Below are 19,876 nucleotides of genomic sequence, written 5' to 3'. Positions count from 1 at the left end.
ATTTCTTACTTTCCTTTCCCTTTTCTTGGACTCACGTACCTCTTGATACTATCATTAGTATCTTTCCCAAGTACTACATTTTATGTAGTTTCTGCAGTACCATTGCTGGTAGTAGTTCTGTTCTTTTTTTTTCCTATTCTGTTAAAAAAATAGTAGTAGAAGAAATGTTAATTCCGTCCCTTTCTTGGTTGTTTTGTTGGCATAGTAGTTTGGTGGATAAAGCTCCAGAAGGCTTTAATAAATGTGCTACGTGTGGGCATAAGCTTCCTTTATCAGATGACCACACTTTATGCATATATTGTTTAGGACTACTTCGTCTGCAGGAAGACTATTCTATTTGCCATTGGTTTAACCTGAGAGCATTAGCTGAATGTAAGAATTAACTCATTCAGAAATGTCTTCTGCCTTCATCTTTTCGTGAGACTGTATATGGAAAGAAATCTCCAAAAAGCAAAACAAAAACAAAATCGTCATCTCTGAGGCTTTCTTCTTCCTCCTGTGCTTCGTACTCCTCAAAGGACAGGTATCACAAAGAGAGGATTCTGAAACTGTCTGATCTGTCCTTCTCAGATCCAACACTATCTATGTCATATCCAACTGCAGCTGATACTACAACTTCTACTCCAATTGTTTTGTGAAGGACTCTGTATTCACTGCTGGTGGCTCCTATACTCTCCAGGGTACCTTTCCCATTTCTGGACAGACCTAAGTCTTCTTCGGTGTTTTCCCTCATTCTTCCAGATGTCTCACAAAAGAAGATGTGGAAAGAGTGGTGAGGAAGATACTTTATGCGCAGGGTCAGATGGGTGTCCCTTCAGCCCCTATCCCTCTGGGTCGGGAGGTCCTTTTTTTCAGTTACACCTCCACTACAACTTCCTCCTCTGACTCCTTCAGTGGTCTCAGAGTCTAAGAATCCTAGCTGCTTAGATCTAAAGATTGCTGTATCCTTGGATCCTAAGCTTACTCTGAGTGCTCCAATCCTATCAGATCCAGAAAGCTCTTGAGCTGAAATTTCCCTGTTGGATCTGAGATGTTGCTGTTGACTTTGAGGCTTTCAAAGCTGTATGTGCACCTCAGATCCTTAGCACTGGACAGCTCAACTCTGGCTTCCACCTTGGGCATTTTGCCTTTGGAGCGGTGCATGACCAAGGTCCAGAAACTTGCCTTATCGAATCCGAAGTCTTCCCTTTTTCCGGGGTGATCTGCTTTTCAGGTTGTGAAGAGAGTTCTCTGTGCCTCAACAGAACAGATGGATCTGATCCCCTCAGATCCTAGATCTTCATTCCTGATGTCTCAGTGTTCAGAGCCTCACCAAATCTTTCCACATGGGCAGCCAGTACCAAGACCCCAGGCTTATCCACAGGGAATCTTGATTTCTTCTTGTGATACCTCTCCAGATCATCCCACAGAGGAGGTCTCTATGAAGAAAACGTGCAAGAGGAGGCAACTAGACTCACCAGATGAGTCCATCACAAACAATATGGATTCAATGAAGTTGAAGGGCCCCCACGGCCACCTCCCAAAGATGTCTCATTTGGAGATATCCTTGAAAACCTTTGGCAGTGAGGCAGCTGGATGCCCAGCAACCCTATGTCTGTGGAGTCCGTATTCTTGGTGGCCTTTAGTATTGGCCCATCTACCACCTGGTTGACGGCGCCTGCTGATGAACTCACCGAGTTGATCTCTTGATGTCTGTGGAAGAAACATGACACCACTGAATCTATACTTCGGAGACCAGATAAGATTATGACACTACTGGCGGACAAGTAGTTTTAGGGAAAAGGGATGCCCATTGATGCCATGGTCGTAGTTGCAACAACCAAAAAGGAACTTGCCTAGGAGAGTTCCACTGTCCATCCCCCCAACAGGGAGTCACTGGTGATAGACAAATTTGGGATGCATGTCTATGCTTCAATGACCTTCGCTTTAAGGTCTCTGAACAATATGGCACACTTTACAAGACTTCAGAGGGATCTGATTAAGGAGTTGACAAATACCCTCTCAGGAGTTGTTTCTGAGGAAGTTTAGTCATCTGTAGCTTCTTAGTCATCTACCCTGCAATCCATTTCTAATTCCTGCTTGAGATTGGTTTTGCTTGTAACAGCGGGTTCAGGCATGTCTGGATGCACTTGTGTGATTTTGTGGAGCTCTTCATGTCCTTGTTCGTAAATGTTTCCTTTGACGGCATGTCTTTGTTTGGCCCCAAGGTGAAGGACACATTATCTAGGTGTGAAAAGACTTTGTCTACCATGGGCATATGTTTTTCGACCCCTCAAAGATCCTTTTCCAGGAATTAATGGTGTGGTTGGAAAATGTGGTTCAAGAAGTCTCAGGGTATGTTCAAAGACACATGCGGAGGAGGTTTCCCCAGAGGCATAGGACAGAACTCTAATGGACGATGACACCCACACAGCAGAGGTGGCCTGCAAAACCAAGAGTCCAGAGAATCCTTCTTTGACAGACCCTATCAGAACTCCTGAAAGGAGGCCCAATTGCCCTCCTCTGGAGGCATTTGGGAGACATTTATCCCGGCAACAGAGAGCCTAGCTAGACTTAACAAAAGATACTTGGGTGCAGAGGATTATTTCCAGAGGTTATATAATTCCTTTTTCTCTTCCTCCTCCAAACTCAAGAAAAACACCCAATGTCCCACCCAGTCAGAAGGAACAAGCAGCAATTCAAGTTCAAACGCTGCTAGAAAGAGAGTCATCCATGAGGTTCCACCAGACCAAATAGAATCCAGAAATTACTCAAGCTTCTTTTTAGTGCCAAAGAAAACAGGGGACTGGAGACCAATTTTGGATCTCACCAATTTAAACAAGTCAGTTGAATGAACCACATTTTGGATGGTCACGGTTCAGTCCATTCTTCCATTCTGGGCAAGGATGACTGGATTTAGTCAACAGACCTTCAGGATGCGTACTATCATATAAAGATGAACAGATGATCCAGACAGTATTTATGGTTCCAGCTGGGAGCCAGTCATTACCAGTTCAGAGTTCTGCCTTTTGGACTCACCACAGCCCCCAGGCTGTTCACCAAGTGCATGACAGTAGTGGCAGCTCACTTGGGACAGCAAGGATTCCAAGTGTTTCCATATCTAGATGACTGGATCATTTCCGCTCCGACCAGGCATCAACTGATAAGGGCAAGAGATGGTTCTCCAGACTTGCTTTTTTCTGGGGATAACCAACAACTATGAAAACTGTCAACTAAAAGCAACTCGGAGTCTAGAATTCAAAGAAGCGATACTCATCACAAAGTCAACCGTAGCTTCACTCCCACCCTCAAGATTTCAGACCAAACAATCAGTCAGAAAGATAATCTGCATTACCAAGATTTCAGCCTGCCTGGCCCTTCAAGCTCTGGGTTCCATGGTAGCAGCAATAGCATTAGAACCTTTAGCCAGATTTTACATGAGAATTCTTCAGTGGATGCTAGCCACACAATGGTCAGTACTTTACCAACCCATGTCTTATCAGATACAAATCACTCAGACTTGCAAGACAAATCTCAGGTTGTGGTTTTGATCAGATCATGTTCTACAAAGCTGTTTATTTCCCCTCAGCCCAAGGCCATACTGACTACAAACACTTCCCAACTAGGATGGGGGAGCAATTTATTGGGAGAACAGTCCAAGGCACTTGGTCCCTAGAAGAGGCCAACTTGCACATCACTGACCTAAAGATGAGAGCAGTGCTTTTAGCACTGCAGGTCTTCCAGAATACTCTCCCTTTGGAGACTGTTGCAGTTCAAACAGACAATATGTCAGTAGTTTGGTACATCAACAAGCAAGGGGGGACTAGATCTTACCCCTTGCGTCGAGAAGCTGTCAGAATGTGGCAATGGGCAATCTTATCCAACCACTTTCTTGTAGCAACACATATTCCGAGGAAATCCAGTGTGATAGACAAACTGAGCAGGTATTTTCTTCTGCCTCATGAATGGTCCCTCAGCAAGAATGTCACGGAAATAATTTTCCATCAATGGGCCCAGCCTTGTGGCAATCATATGTCTCCCATTTAAACAAGTGCAGGAGCTACTTTGCCCTAACCCCCCCCCCCGGGGGAATCACCAAGGGATGCTCTACTTCACAATTGGCCTCCTTGTCTACTCTAAGCTTTTCCACCCATACCTCGAATTCTGAAGTTCCTTCAGAAAGCTGCCATGTTAATGAGCAAAGTCATCCACATTGCACCTTACTGGCCTTGATAAATTTGGTTCCCCTTCCTTTGGCTTCACTTGCTTTACCAACCTTGGATTCTGGATCAAACTCCAGACCTTCTGTCTCACTCAGTAGGCATGGTTCATAACATAATCAACCTCAAGCTGACTGCCCGGCTTCTCCAGTTCCATTAATAGCCAGACAACCTATGCTGTCTTCCCCTATTCATCAAATACTTTTATCTTCCCATAAACGTTCTACCAGAAAGCTCTATTTCAGCAAGTCTAACAGGTTTGTTCACTGGGCTCACCTAAATAATACTGAACCCTTTTCAGCCCCCACACATAGCATTCTTGAATTTTTGCCCCATCTTTTTAAAGGAGGAGCTAGTTCATCTACTATTAAAGTTCAGGTAGTGGGCCATATCAAAGTTTCACATTGGTTTGATGGTTCCTCTGTCACCTCTCACAAATTATGCAAAGCCTTCTTGAAAGGCAGTTTTCTTCTAAGACCCCCTTTTAGAGATCCTACTCCTCCATGGGACCTGAATCTGGTACTCCAGGCTCTTACTAAATCTCCCTTCAAACCAGCAGCTACATATGACCTTAAATATCTTTCCTGGAAGACAATTTTTCTGGTGGCTATTACCTCTGCCAGAAGAATTTCTGAGATTCAAGCCTTGTCCTCTAAACTGCCATACTTGATTTTTCACAAGGATAGAGTTACACTACAGACTAATGCTTGCTTTCTTCCTAAGGTGGTGTCAGAATCTAATATCAGTCAATCCACTGATTTACCGGTATTCTTTCCTACATTTTCTAACAAAGTTGAATACATGTTATATTTACTGGATGTCCGCTGACAATTGCATTTCTACCCAGACAGAACAAAAGACATCAGAAAGTCTGACCAATTGTTTGTTTCATTCGCAGAAGTAAAATTGGGAAAACCAGTTGCCAAAGTCACTTTATCTTGGTGGCTGACTGTATTTCATTTGTTTATAACAAATTGGACATTACTCTACCAAAACCATTACAAGCCCATTCAATTAGATCCATGGCTACTTCCTCTGTGTTTCAGTCCAAAATGTCCATGGATGATAAATGCACAGCAGCAACCTGGGCTATTCCCTATGCCTTTGTTTCTCATTACAAATTGGATCTGGTCTCTAGAGGAAGAGCATCATTTGGCTCAGTGGTGCTCAGGAATATCCTTCGAGTCCACCTTGAATTTTAGGTAGTTGGGGACTCTGTCCCATCCGTTGAGGATAGAATGAAAAATTGACAACTTCAGATAAAGAAATTACATAATACTGTTCTATCTGTGTTGTCCATTTTCATTCTTCCTCAATTCCCCTCCCATCAACCACCATCCTTGAAACTTCTGGAAGAATGGAGAAAAGAGTGGTTAGAGGACATTTCTGTCCTTTTTATTTAGCTCCGTATATAGCCATCTCCATTTCTGAATATGACTATGCCTTTTCTACTAAAGTCAGCAAACAAGATCTGTGGTAATTGGGGTTGGTGCATTGTGGGTAAGGGAGAAGCTTGAGAGTTCTTGGTTGCCACGAGCTTTAGCAATGGCAGAGTCGGATCTGAATGCATTAGATGAGGAAAAATCAAAATGGACAATAGAGGGAATGTTATGGTGGTTACATTACTTCTTTTTTACTTACTTTTTTTTCCTTTTAGTGTTCTTCCAAGCATTAATGACATGAAGTGGGATGTATGCCTTTAGTCACCCCACAAGTTTAACAAAGGCAACAAAAGCCTAATCTTTCTCAGCCACTTTTTCTTGTAAAGCCATACTGCACAAATGTGACTGATGCTTTATAGTCTCATATTTGTCACTAATTTCAGTATTGCTGATCTTCCTTTTCATCTCCATCAACCAACCCCAAATTCTGGTTCAAGTCCAAGGTACTCCCAAATTCTTCTCGTCAACTCCTGTGCTTTTTTGTCTCTCAAGCATTTTTCTTTGGAACATTGTAAAAGGTTTCACTGGCAAATCCTCTTTATGAGCTTTATTATTAGAATAACGAGAAGCAGATTACAATCTTTTATTTCCTTCTTAGCCTGTTCTACATAAAAAAAAAAGACTTTGATCCTCCACGAAAAATATTCTGAAGACAGCTGAATACAGCAGCTTGAGTTTCACACCTGCCTTCGACATTCCTTGATTGCTGGGATAAATTTGCTTATTTTCTCTCTGGTGTACAGTGAATAATAATTTTCAACACTGTCTCCAGTTTTTAATATTTTGCCCTTCTGCCAAAGTTTTTTCAGGATCAACTCTTCCTGCTGGTATGATTGCATCTGTATTAATACAGGTATTGCCTGCTTTCTTTGGGCCAGATTTAGATCATACACATGATGTACGCTTTCAATTAACAAATCCTGCTCTGGAATACCAGTCCAGTTACTTATTTGTGCTTTCATAAAATTAATGCAGTCTTTTCCTTCCAGTTTCTCTGGTACAGCAGAAAATCTCAGGTTTTCTCTCAGTACTCTTTCCTCTAATTCTACCATTTTTTTGCAACCGCATTTCTTGATTGAGCAGTCTCATACTCAAGACAGCTTTTTCATTTCAACCTGTTTTTTTCAGTTTTATAAGTTCATCAGAATAGCTGTTTAAAGCTTCTTCTATTTTTCCTGCCTTTTATTTGAGTTGATATATTCTTTCAGCGTTTAATTTGTTTTAATCAACTCTGAGTGCATGTGACTCATTTTTTCCTCTGAATTAATGGAAGCCATCTCCTGTACCATAGCTGGAGCTTGAACTGCTTTTTGCTGTACAGCTGCAGGATTCTTTCCAGTCAATGTTTTCTCTTCACCTTTTCTAGTTTTTTTTTTTTCAGGCACTCTCGAAGTTTCTTCTTTGCTTGCATCCAGGCAGTGCACTTACAAGCCAGTAACTGAATTTTACTTAAACTGGCAGAATTACTGGCCTTTATCTATCCATTTTTTTTTCAGATTGGGAGAGCTTAAATTAAGCTGTTGATCAGTCTGCAGCTGTCTTGGAAAAGTCAACACTGTCACACCTTTTGAGATGGGATGGTATGAGGTCAGTGTGATTTAGCGCATGAACAAAACAGATGCTACATTGTCTTTCTCCAAGGTTCAGTGACATTGGCGTGAAAACAGTTAAATAAGGAAGGCATGGGGCAAAGTTCCACATGTGTATAGGTACATGCAGCTTATCCTCCTGCTTTTTTATTTGTGTCACATTTGCTCATAAGATGACTAGCTGAAGTACATTCACTACAAGACTGCTTATATTTGAGAAATCATTTACAATTTCTTGTAACCAATCTAAAGTGTTTCAAACTCAGATGAGTCAATAAGTTGTAGTGGATGCTGATGTTGTAGCTGTCCTCATTGGCTTATGTATTTGGAGTGTGGTAAATTGTGTCTAGCAGGCAATATTTCCATACCACACATGCTCATGCTGTTTCACTGCCAGTTTACTCGCATTATTCTGACTTCCATTCTACTCTGCTACCTGTGCCCTTTTCGTCCTCCATCACCTTGCAAGCTTTCACATCTTTTATATATGCCATCACTTTTCTCTTTATACTTCCTCTCACCTGTGAGAATATAATAACCTGAAACTTCACATATTCCAGTCCATCCTTTACTTTTTTCTGGCAATGTCACCCTTGTCAAGTCTCAGAATATCCAGCAATTACCTATCTTTTTTTTTTTTTCCTCTGGCTTCTTGATTTGCACAGCATTGCCTTCCAACCCCTTGTTTATGCCTTCTCCTCTTCTTCTTCCTTTAGAGAAAGGCTGTGTTGTATACATGACCATCTCCACACATTCCAAGAAGGAGTTATGAACATATCTCATTTTTTTCTTAAATTTTTTTCCCCATTTCCTGCCAGCCATGAACTTTCCTTTAGTCTGTTTAACTGTTTATGTATTATTTTTTTAATGGGCTAAGTTTCCACCCTGTAGCAGCTGATATGCATACTCACTTGTGTGGGATGCTGTGCCTTCGTCTATCAATGCTGTTGTGTATGCTCCTGCAGATGCTCTGGCAGAAGGCTACTGCATATAGGACTGTGACAGAGACAAGTACACATTCCCAACCTGTTTGCTACATGTTTTACTCCTGCTTCGCCATGGGACTCATAGAGTTGTTTTAACCAGAATGCCTCTTTCCACCTAGGATGGATGAACCAGTATCAGCTGCATGCTACCACCCTACCTGGGTATCTTATCATATCTGGATCATTTGGGTCACAAGGCATTATCCTTGTACACCATAGAGGCAATGTCCAGTGTTTCATTTATTACCTCTTTTCATTGCTTGTTTCTGGGACATAACTGCCTTCACTAAAGAAAAAAAAAATAAAGTGGTCTACTGAAAGTATTCTTTCAATGTTAGGTAGTGAATATGTGTTTCTTAGTAAATTTCAGGCAATGTTACCTGTGCAACATAGAAATGTTATGATATAATGTTATTGTGCCTTTGGACAGAGACTGATTTTGTTTTGTTAGGTTATTCCTGGTCCAGAGCCTAGCTCAAAAGGGCAGAAAGGAGAGAAAGGCTCACAAGGTTTTCCAGGACCAAAAGGTGAACATGGATTTCCTGGTACAACTGGCTCTCCAGGGAAGCCTGGCTTACCAGGTAAGGACATATGTTATCTAGTTATTCATGTGCTTGTGTTCATGATGTGCTTTTTCTCTATGTATTTATGTATGTGTGCGTGTGTGTGTGTGTGTGTGTGTGTGTGTGTGTGTGTGTGTGTGTGTGTGTGTGTGTGTGTGTGTGTGTTTTCATCCTCCTCCCTGTGGCATTAACCACAATGAAGGAATCTGAGCTAGAATACTTGACATCTGAATTAAAGAGAAAAGTCATAAGACCATCTGCTTTCATATTTCATATTTTTTTCTTGCTCCAGTAATCATTTCTGTCTACCTCCATATTACATTACTTGTTCTGTGGGCATTCTTGTCAGTGCTGATAAAAGTATTGAAATAACTTGTGTAGCCTTACGAGCTTCACAACTATGTTTTTTTTTTTTTTTTTTGCTACTGCTGATCATCAATGCCCTATCAGCCAGTCATCTCATTTGTTCCCTATTACCAGGATAAGGTTCATCCAGAAGCAGCTATCACTTAGACAGACATCAGTGATAGTTTGGGCTTCATACTATGCCATATATCCATTCCACATGTTCAGTTCACAAGGAAAGGGGCATGCAATGGGCCGACATGCTGGCCACACCACACTTCCATAAAGGATATTGCCAGCAAGCAAAGATACCCTCCAGTATTTATGCATGGGTGGTGGTTTCCTTGATGTCCGCTGATGAAATTGCATCACATCATGTGCTTACTGAGTGCCTGTCCTCTTCCCTTCCCTAAGGAGAGATGTCGCTCTCCTAATTCCTCCAGGACTGTTAATCAACCCCCTGTCACCTGGGTAACATTAAAAACTCCATCCCTCTGTGTCACAGAGACAGCCTAGAGCCACTTTTGTTTGGATTTGCATGCTTATGGTATGGTCTTTATTGGAAAATAATCAAAAGGAAAGCACCAAACAGGGAGTGATCTAAATTTGACCATCCACCAAAATAGTTTGATGTAATGGGATCCTATCTGGCCTACATTCATAACTGATGGGTTCGGAGCCGATCCATCGGCTCCGACTCGGCCACTATATAGTAGAACAAAGTCTCTAATTGGGTGGGCTACCCCTTATCCCAGAATGCACCACGCCTGCTACCCCAGATCTCGTTTGCCGCTATTCAAGCTAGACGTGGTCTCGACTTGGCTGGAGCTAAGTGTTTTTTTTTTGTTACTTTTTGGTCTTTTGACCTAGGGTTTTCTTCACTAATTTAACAAACAGCTGTTTTAACAGCTTTACGTGTGTGTGTGAACCTTTTTCAGTGTAATTGGTATTTTCTCTACTTACCGGGCAAGGCCCATTTAAGTTAGAGGGCCCTTGCCCTTATTTGTGAGTCAATGTGTTGATTTTGTCTACTGTTAAGTTTGTTTTTTGCCCTACTGTACATCCTGCTTTATCGTGCTAAGCCCGTTTTTAGTTAGAGGGCTTCTGCCCATTTTATGTTTTGTATCTCGGGCCAGTCCCGTTTTTGAATCAAGGGCTCGTGCCCTACTTTAAGGTTACTTTTCGTGGTGAAAAATAGTTGGGTGATAGGATGTCAAAAGAGCAGAAGTCTGGTTTTAAAAAGTGCACCAAGTGCAACTACAAAATGTCTATTACTGATAGCCATGCTGTTTGCGTATATTGTTTAGGACCAAAACATTTGCAGGAAACATGTAGTGTTTGTCATGCTTTTTCCTCTAGGGTCCTTCAAGAACGTAAAAATAAATTGATCCTTAAGGGCCTTATTAAGCCCTCCTTTGAGGAAGCTTTGGCTTCTCCTTCCTCTCCAGCTTCTAAAAAGAAAAGGTCGTCTGCTCCGACCAGTCCGTCGGAACTGACTTCCAAGAAGCATAGGTCGACCTCTTCTTCCTCGGCTCCAATGGCTTCAGAGCCTCGGGTGGAAGGGTCTGCCTCGATACCTCTTTCCTTGGCTCCATTGGTGTCAGAGCCGCAGGTTGGGGGATCGAGAGGCGAATCACCTGCTTCGGCTCCTTTGGTCTCGGAGCCGTTGGAGGTGTGCAGCTCAGACTCTCCCCCCTCGGCCCCAAAGTTCCCTTCGGCGCTGATGCTTATTCATACAGTTCCAGATCCAGTGCCGATGGTGTTGGAGCCATTTCGGAGCCAGTCCCCTGGTCTATCGGAGCCGAGAGAGAAGTCGCCTTGGCCCCCATCTATTTCCTCTAAATCCTCCAGGTTGTCAGACTCAGATTTTGACAGAGTTATCCAGAGGCTTTTCCAGTCCCCGGTTTTTGCAAAAATGGTCTCGGCTCCAGCCCACTCAGCTCCGGAGCCGGTCCCCACTTCGACGCATCCGATTCCTCCTCCAACCTCCTCGGAGCTGTTGGAGTTGGTGACGGTAGAGCGGAGCAGAGTTGTCCAGTCAGAACCGAGACTCCCTCTGAGCTTCTCTGTTCCGACCATCATTCCTACCTTGTCCTCGAAGTCAGGGTTCGGTACCGGGACCTTCCTCGGTCGGGGCCGAGGGGAACACTTTGGAACTGGTAGCTTCGGTGCCTAGTCTTCCCTCGGGCGTCGGCCAGGGATTCCCGTACCGTGGTCTCTCAGCCGGTGTCCTCCGTAGAGTCTGGAGGTCCTGCTTTTGAGGCCATGAGGAGTGCGCTGGCCATGTCCCTGCCGGCTCAGCAAGCCTCTACCTCACCGTCCCTAGACTTGGGAACTGGTGCTTCTGGTGTGCTTCATTACCACGACAGTGGGGCCCCAGGGTCTGAGGATACCTCCTTGGGGGGGGTCCCCCTCTCCCGGGAGGTCCTTCTGAATCCGCTTCAGATGAACCTCCAAGAAAAAAATTGTGCAAGAGGAAGCACATTGACTCCCAGGATGAGTCTATCACATCAGATACTGACCTCGATGATGCGGAGGGGTCCCCAAAATCATCCTCGGATGACGTCTCATTCTCAGATATCCTCGAGATCCTGAGACAGAGAGGCGACTGGCAGTCCAAAACCCCTTCCACGGAGGAGTCAGTCTTCCTCAAGGCTTTTGGGGCCCAGCCCTCCGCCTCCTGGGTGTCTCCACCCTTCGATGAATTACTAGATTTAGTTTTTCGAAGGGTGTGGGAACACCCTGACTCTGTGGAACCAATGCCCGCCAGGCCTAACAAGTTCCTCTCAGCCCCTCCTCAAAAGGAATTTTTGACTAAAGAAGTTGCAGTAGATGCGATGGTGGTGGCATCTGCCACTCAGCAAGATGTGGCAGAGGCTTCAACGTCTATTCACCCTCCTAATAAGGATTCCAGGAGCATAGATAGGTATGGGAAGCGTACCCTTTCTTCAGCGGCCTTTACCCTGCGGTCACTGAATTACCTTTGTCATTTTACCAGGCTCCAAAGGGACCTCCTCAAAGAGTTAGGTGAGTCTCTTACGGGTAATCTTCCTGAGGCGTTAGCCCAAACTGTTGGCGCCCAGATGACTACCCTATCTTCGATAATCAACTCGTCCATGAGGCTCATCTCATATGCGGCCGAAGGGGCGAGTAGAGCAGTGGGAACAGGCGTGGCTCTTAGAAGACATGCCTGGTTACGCTTGTGTCCCTTTGCGGAGGCTTTTAAGTCTTCCTTCACCGACGCCCCCTTTGATGGGTCCTCCCTGTTTGGACCCAAAGTGAAGGACACACTGACTTGGTGCGAGCAGGAGGGCAAGACCTTGACTGCCGTGGGGGCCCGCTTTTCCGCTCCCTCTAGACCTTACCCCAAGGCCCAGAGAGGAGGGAAAATGTGGTTCAGGAAATCTCAAAGGTCTTTCCCTACTCCACCAAGTGATCCCCCCTCTAGAGGCAGGGGGGGGGATTCAGGAAGACGCCGCCCCAGAGGCAGCAGAGGCCCCCATAACTCTGGAGACCACGATTCCTTTCGTGGTCCATACTACACTCCCCGTCCCTGAGACGTGGCCCGACTGCGCATCTCCGGAACCAGTGGGGGGTCATTTTGCGGAACACCCACAGGCATGGGAATCTATCACCAAGGATCAGTGGGTGCTCTGAACCATAACCGGAGGCTATCTCATCCCTTTCATCAAGATCCCCCCTCCTCCTATCAGGAAAATCCCGGATGTGCCACCCAGTCAGCGGGATCAAGCAGCGGTTGAGGTTTCAAAGCTGCTAAGAAAAGGAGTCATCCAGCCTGTCCCCGCCGACCAGATCGGATCAGGAACTTACTCAAGACTATTTTTGGTGCCAAAAAAGACAAGGGACTTAAGGCCCATTTTGGACCTCAGATCATTGAATCGCTTTGTAAAAAAATCCAAATTCCGAATGGTCACCCTTCAAGTCCATTCTCCCGTTATTGGAGAAGGATGTCTGGATGTGCTCCATAGACCTCAAGGACGCTTACTATCACATTCTGATAAGTCAAGAGTCCAGGAATCATTTACGCTTCCGCCTGGGAACCAGTCATTTCCAGTTCTGAGCACTGCCCTTTGGTCTCACCACAGCCCCCAGGGTGTTCACCAAGTGTCTGTCAGTAGTGACAGCTCACTTGAGAAGTCTAAGATTCTAAGTGTTTCCCTATCTAGACGACTGGCTCCTCACTGCCACCTCCAAGCATCTATTAGTTCGGGCGCTTATGACCACAGTCAGTTTGGGTCATTCACTAGGAATCACGTTCAATTGGGGAAAATCTGTGCTGCAGCCGTCTCAGCGTATTACCTTTATAGGCGCAGAGTTAGACACAAGAAGAATGCGGGCATTCTTGCCGGTAGGAAGGATTCAGGTCCTGCAGTCTCAGGTTCAAACCTTGTTACCCAGATCACGTGTTCAGGCCAGACTGATTCTGCAGTTATTGGGCACGATGGCCTCGACTATTCTTCTAGTCCCCTTAGCCAGGCTGCACATGCAGGTGCTGCAATGGCTACTGTCGGTTCAATGGTCCTTTCAGGAACTTCCCTTGAACCATTTGGTCCAGATTACCGAAATTTGCCATCGGGACCTACGTTGGTGGCTGCTTCGGTCCAACCTGGACCAGGGGCGACCCTGTGCCCTTCAGCCTCCCGTCGCCATGGTGACCATGGACACCTCCCAGATAGGGTGTGGGGGGTCATTATCTGGACAGGTCTGTCCAAGGCACGTGGCAGGCTCACGAAACGCACTTACATATCAATATCCTGGAAATGAGAGCGGTGCTACTGGTGTTGCAAGCACTTCATCATGCTCTTCCCCGGGGTACTATTGCGATCCTATCCGACAACATGTTGGTAGTCTGGTACATAAACAAGCAAGGCGGAACCAGGTCCTACCCTCTTTGCCGAGAGGCCATGAGAGTGTGGCATTGGGCGATTTCTACCCAGCGTTTCCTAGTGGCAATGCACATTCTGGGGAAATCCAATGTGATTGCAGACAGGCTGAGCAGGACTCTCCTGTTGCCCCACGAGTGATCCCTCAACGACAGGGTGGCTGCAAACATCTTCGCCAAGTGGGGCCTCCCTTGTTGCGACTTGTTCGCCAGCCCTCACAATGCGAAATGCAGGGAGTTCTTCACTCTGACTCCCTCTCAGGGGCAGATTCCCAGGGACGCTCTAGCTCACAGTTGACCCCCCGGTCTACTTTACGCCTTCCCTCCGGTTCCCCTTCTCCCGAAGGTGATACAGAAGGCGATTTATCTAGGAAGCGACATGATTTTGATCGCTCCACACTGGCCTCATCAGGTTTGGTTCCCCTTCCTTCTGAGGTATGCGGTGGAGGGCCCATGGTTTCTGGACCTGGTGCCCGACCTGTTGACTCATCAGTTGGGACAGTCTCACCCATCCTCAGGTCCTTGAGGTTGGCCGCTTGGTTACTCCACTTCCAACCTTAGTCAGAGATAACTCTTTTTCTCCAGACGTCATCCACATTTTGTCCTCTTCTCACAAACCTTCCACTATTAAACTGTATTCCAGCAAGTGGAAGAGGTTTGCTCTCTGGGCCCAGCAACGAGGTATAGATCCCCTTACCGCCCCAGTACCTCAGGTTTTAGAATTCCTGGCTTCTTTGTTTTATTTGGGCTCTTCAGTTTCCACAATTAAAGTCCAACTGGTGGCTATCTCTAATTTTCATGTCTCCTTTGACCCTTCCTTAATTGCAAACAGGCTTTGCAAATCTTTCCTTAAAGGAGCGTGGCTCCTTCGGCCCCCAATAGCCCATCCTGTGCCCCCTTGGGACCTGAATATGGTTCTAGCTTCTTTAACTGCCCACCCCTTTGAACCAGCAGCTACTTGTGATATAAAATTTCTATCTTGGAAAACCGCCTTTTTGGTGGCAATAACCTCTGCCAAGCGGGTCTCAGAGCTTCAGGCTCTCTGTTCTAATCCTCCTTATTTGACCTTTCACAAAGACAGAGTGTCCCTCAAGTTAAATCCCTCTTTCTTGCCCAAGGTAGCATCCCCTTATGCATTCAACAATCCTTGGAGCTCCTGTGTTTTTCCCAAATTCTCCAATAGCACAGAATATATTTTCCATCAGTTGGATGTTCACAGACAACTGCGTTTTTATTTAAGTAGGACCAATCAGACACGAAAGTCAAATCAGCTGTTTGTGTCCTTTGCGGAAAATAGGTTGGGTCAACCGGTGGCTAAAACCACCATAGCCAAATGGATTAAAGATTGCATCTCCTTCATTTATTCACGGTCCGGCAAAGAGCTACCTTTCCCAGTCAGGGCTCATTCTACCAGGGCAATGGCTACTTCTGTAGCATTCCACTCCAAATTATCGATAGATGATATCTGTGCGGCCGCTACCTGGACTTCTCCACACACCTTCATTTCTCATTACAAGATAGATGTGGCTTCTCGAGGTAGAGCTTCCTTTGGTTCCACAGTTCTCAGGAGTGTTTTCCAATGAGCCACCTGGGATTTAGGTGCTAGGGACGCTGTCCCATCAGTTATGAATGTAGGCGAGATAGGATCCCATTACATCTTTTAATTATGTACTTACCATAACTTCGGATGTATGGGATCCATCTCGCCTACATTCATACGTACCCGCTCTCCTTCCCCCTTCCCATTGTATTTAGAGGGAATGTTGCTACTTACTGAGTTTTTCTCTTGAAGGACTTTAGTTTGTTACAGTTGCTGGTATGTCTCTGTGTCTGGATGTAGGTATGAAAGCGAACAAACAAGATCTGGGGAAGCAGGCGTGGTGCATTCTGGGATAAGGGGTAGCCCAGCCAATTAGAGACTTTGTTCTACTATATAGTGGCCGAGTCGGAGCTGATGGATCGGCTCCGAACCCATCAGTTATGAATGTAGGCGAGATGGATCCCATACATCCGAAGTTATGGTAAGTACATAACTAAAAGTTTGCGGCATTACAGAACCTTGCCCTGATTAGGAATATGGAGCTCCTGTTAAAGCATGTTTTGGATGCTTTGGTGGTGATGTTTACCTTCTAGCACCAAGTAGGTTAGTGTTCCATACAGCCCAGATGAGCTAGTTGCATGATTCCACCATGTAGACACATCATCTATAAGACAAGGGGTGAGAGTTGTGTGTGATGCTAGTTGAATGGTAACCATGAACTGGACATATAAACAGGCCAGCTGTTGGCAAAGTAAAGAAGACTTTTGGAGTTTTGAAGGTCACCTTATTGCTAGGAAAGTATCCAGGGTTTATATGGAGGTTTAAAGCTAGTTGTAGTTGACTAAATATGGTTAGTTACCTTTGCAACACTGGTTCTGGAACAAGACTTTTTGATCTGGTGTACTCTTCCTCATGATTTGGATTTAACTTTTGGGAGAGGTCCCAGATGAGCATGGCATTACCCACAAGCCTCAATCTGATTGCAATGCAGTTGAAGTTTGTACTATCAGAGGGAAGGCTTACCTCAACATGACTCCAAGTTATAGAGAGGAAAACTCTAATTATGCCTGTACATTTAAAGACTATTCAGTTGTTTGTCTCTCTTGGAGAAGTGGGTATGATTATTTAAAGGTTACTACCCAGCCAAGAGATTTTACTTCTCAGTTGAGGAATGGTAGACATAACTGGAAGGGTGCGATTGGGAAGAAAAGCTTTTGTGATCTAAACCGGAGAGATGAATTATTATAGGGCTTCTATGCTAATCATGGGTTATCATAATAAATAGTACCAATTCTTCATTTTTAAAAGTAGAGAGAGATAAGGACAGGCTGTCACCTCTGCTTTGTACCATCTGCAATTCTGATAAAGGGTGTCTTCAAAGTCTGCTGCATTTGTAAGTAGATCAGATGAAGAGTAGTAATACATAGCTTGCAACAAAGCCTAAAATCCCTCTTCTGAACCTCATTCTCCCAAGACAGTAAAAATGAATGATTCTTTTTTTACAGAATCAAGTGTCTGTAATATCAAAAAGGACAGCAGCAAACCCTGCACTTTGTCACAAGTTTAGTGACCAAAATTTATTGCAGATTTACATTTTTCTGATAAACCTCCTTTTTCCAGTTGCATAATCCTAAGAATTTGTTAATGTGATGGCCACAGGTTTTGCTATAACCTTCATATATTTATCCAGGAAATAGTTTGATAGTTGCCTGTATTGCAGGTATCACAATAATTCTAGCTTTGACCATTAACAGTTTGGCCTTCCTTAAACTTGTAATGTCATTAAAAAAAACTTAACCAAATATGTCCAACTTAAGACCACCTCTTCTGTAAAATTCTGCTGGGAAACTGTCTGGTCTCCACTTCCTCACTGAATGTTTTTAGTCATTTTCTATAGTTTTCCTAAGCCTGTATCTGTATCTAATAGAGCTCTTTCATGCTCTCATACATAGTTGTCCTCTCTAATCTTTACTTTACATTCCTGCTCGGAGCTCTGAATTTGCTGACGAATATGTTTTTATAAGAGCACATAAGTGTCTCAGTGTAGGTCTTCCCTGATTCCAAAAAGGTTGCTATCTGTGTAAGTGATTTACTTTGGTATAAGGCCTGTCTGTTAAAAGGCTTACACTGGGGGCCTGATTCCTAAAACACCTGCTCTCAACCTACTCAGTCTAAGTGGTCACTTACACTAAGAGCAAGTTTTTGGAATTGGGCTCACTATCTTTGCTCTTGATCACTACAATTATGTGCACATTCCTTCTCTCCTTAAATTTCCAAGTAATATATTTATGTTGGGCATCTCCCCCATGCTACCAGAAGTTCCCTATGATAATAATCAACTTATTTTAATTTTAACAGCAGATGTTATGTAATCCAATCTCGCCTTCGTTCTTACCCGTGGATTCGGAGCCGAACCTCGGCTCTGACTCGACCATACTCTAGCTCGAAGTCTTCAATTGGCTTGTGGCTAAGAGGTATCCCATCATACAACAGGTCTATTCCCCAGATCTCATTTGCCGCTCTTTACACTCAGACGTGGTCTCGCTTTTGGCCATGGCCAAGTATACTGTTTATAAATTTTTTATAAATTTTTGATTTGTTGTTGCGTCTTTCGGCTTTTCCGGGTTGGGGTCGCCACAGCGGAACTCCGGTCCGCTAATGATTGGTAGTTGATTTTTACGTGCCGAGTTACCAGCCCCGACACACAACCTTCAATGAAGGTACGCCCATTTGTGCATGTCTTTACGCAGAAGACGCTCTAGCTGAGAATTGAACCAGACAGCGTCTTACTGTGAGGTGACAATGCTACTGCAGCACCACCACCGCAGATGAAAAAACTTTTGATTTGTTGTTGCTCAAAAAAAAAGCTATTTTCATAGTTCTGTGTGTGTGGTAGTGGCGTTTTATTGCCTTTGTTTGTTTCTCTTACTGTTTTTTGCGGCCTTGTCTTGGCCATTTTGGCATCACGTTTGTTTCTTTCCCCATGGGCTAGGCCCGTTTAAGTTAGAGGACCTAGTCCTCCCTGTTGTCTTTCCCACCGGTTTCTAGGCCATTTTAGTTAGAGGCTCTGTTTCTCGTGCGGGGTTAGTTGGGTCTAGTGTGTATGTATTACTTTGTTCCTTTCAGCATGTCCAAGGATTCTAAGGAACACAGGTCTTCAGACATTAAAAAGTGTGTTGAATGCAACAATAAAATGTCTTGGGCACGCTTTGTGTGTGCACTGCTTGGGGGCTATTCACCTCCAAGAGTCCTGCTTGTTTTGTCATTCCTTCAGTCTCCGTGTGCTACAGGAGAGGAAGAACAAGCTCATTTTGAAAGGACTGCTTAAACACTCCTTCAAGGAAGACTTGGCTAAGTCTTCCCATGCATTATCCTCTCCAGCTAAAAAGGACAAAAAGACTTCTAAGAAGCAGTCTCTGGCTCCATCTGTTTCTTCGGCGCCATCAGAGAAAGTTGCTAGAACAGCTTCTCCTTCTTCGGTTCCACTGCCCTCAGTGCCAACAGAAGGTAGTCTCTTGACTAAGTCCCAGCCTTTCGGAGCCAGTCACGGATATTTTGGTTCGGAGCCAGTCTCCAATTATTCGACCGGTTTCTCCTTCATGCAAGTCCCCTTCTGTAGGGAGATCCAGATCTCCTACCTTATCCTCCAGGTCTTCCAGGACCCTTTCCGATGAGGACGTTGATAGGGTGGTGAAGAAACTGCTTCAGTCATCGGTGTTGGCCAAATTGATTTTGGCTCAGACCCAGTCAGCTCCGGAGTGTATGGCCTCTTCATCCTTTGTTGTTCCTCCTCAGAGCCTTTCTCAGCCTTCGAAGCCAGAGTTGTCGGCTCTTTCGGGTGCCGTTAGGTTGGTTCCAGTAGCCTCGACTGGCCTCTCAGTTCCGATTTCTGCCCCAACCGCGTCGGTTCCATCCACGGGGTCTAGTGTCCACGGTTCTCCGGTCAGACCCGAGAGGGATGGATCGGATCTTCATTGGTTCCGAGCCTTCCTCTCGGTGCTTCAGTTCGAGTGAGCTTGGACCCAATATCTGCTTCGGACCTCATCTCCTTGGCACCGAGGGCTACTACTGTTTCCTGTACAGATAGTCTGCCTTCAGAGCCGGGGGGACCAGCCTTCGAGGTTATGAGGAGCATGCTGGCCAGGTCATCAGCTGCATCCTACGGCACCAATACTCTACCCTCTCCAGCACCGGTGTCAGTTTCGGATCCCGCTCTATCCATGGGCAGCAGAGACCCTAAGCCTCAGGATATCCATGAGTGGTCCCCGACTTTCTGGCATCTCCCCAGAGTATTTGCCTGAGGAGCCCT

The 19,876-nt window shown here is 44.9% G+C and overlaps 1 protein-coding gene across 4 annotated transcripts in view; it reads left to right on the top strand.

The window, feature by feature from the left end:
* The window catches only part of COL4A5 (collagen type IV alpha 5 chain), a 3,591,008-nt gene that overhangs the window by 1,974,373 nt on the left and 1,596,759 nt on the right, over positions 1-19,876 (top strand). For all 4 annotated transcript variants that reach the window (XM_044057208.1, XM_044057205.1, XM_044057207.1 and 1 more), the window contains exon 20: positions 8,668-8,797. In XM_044057208.1, coding sequence (XP_043913143.1) covers positions 8,668-8,797 — 130 coding nt within the window. The remainder of the gene's footprint in view (positions 1-8,667; positions 8,798-19,876) is intronic.

This window comes from Protopterus annectens, chromosome 15.part0 (genome assembly GCF_019279795.1).
Source record: "Protopterus annectens isolate FY-2018-M chromosome 15.part0, PAN1.0, whole genome shotgun sequence".
In the NCBI taxonomy this organism is placed as follows: domain Eukaryota; kingdom Metazoa; phylum Chordata; order Ceratodontiformes; family Protopteridae; genus Protopterus; species Protopterus annectens.
The sequence above is the reverse complement of the archived record's forward strand: the minus strand, read 5'-3'. Positions and strand labels throughout refer to the sequence as shown.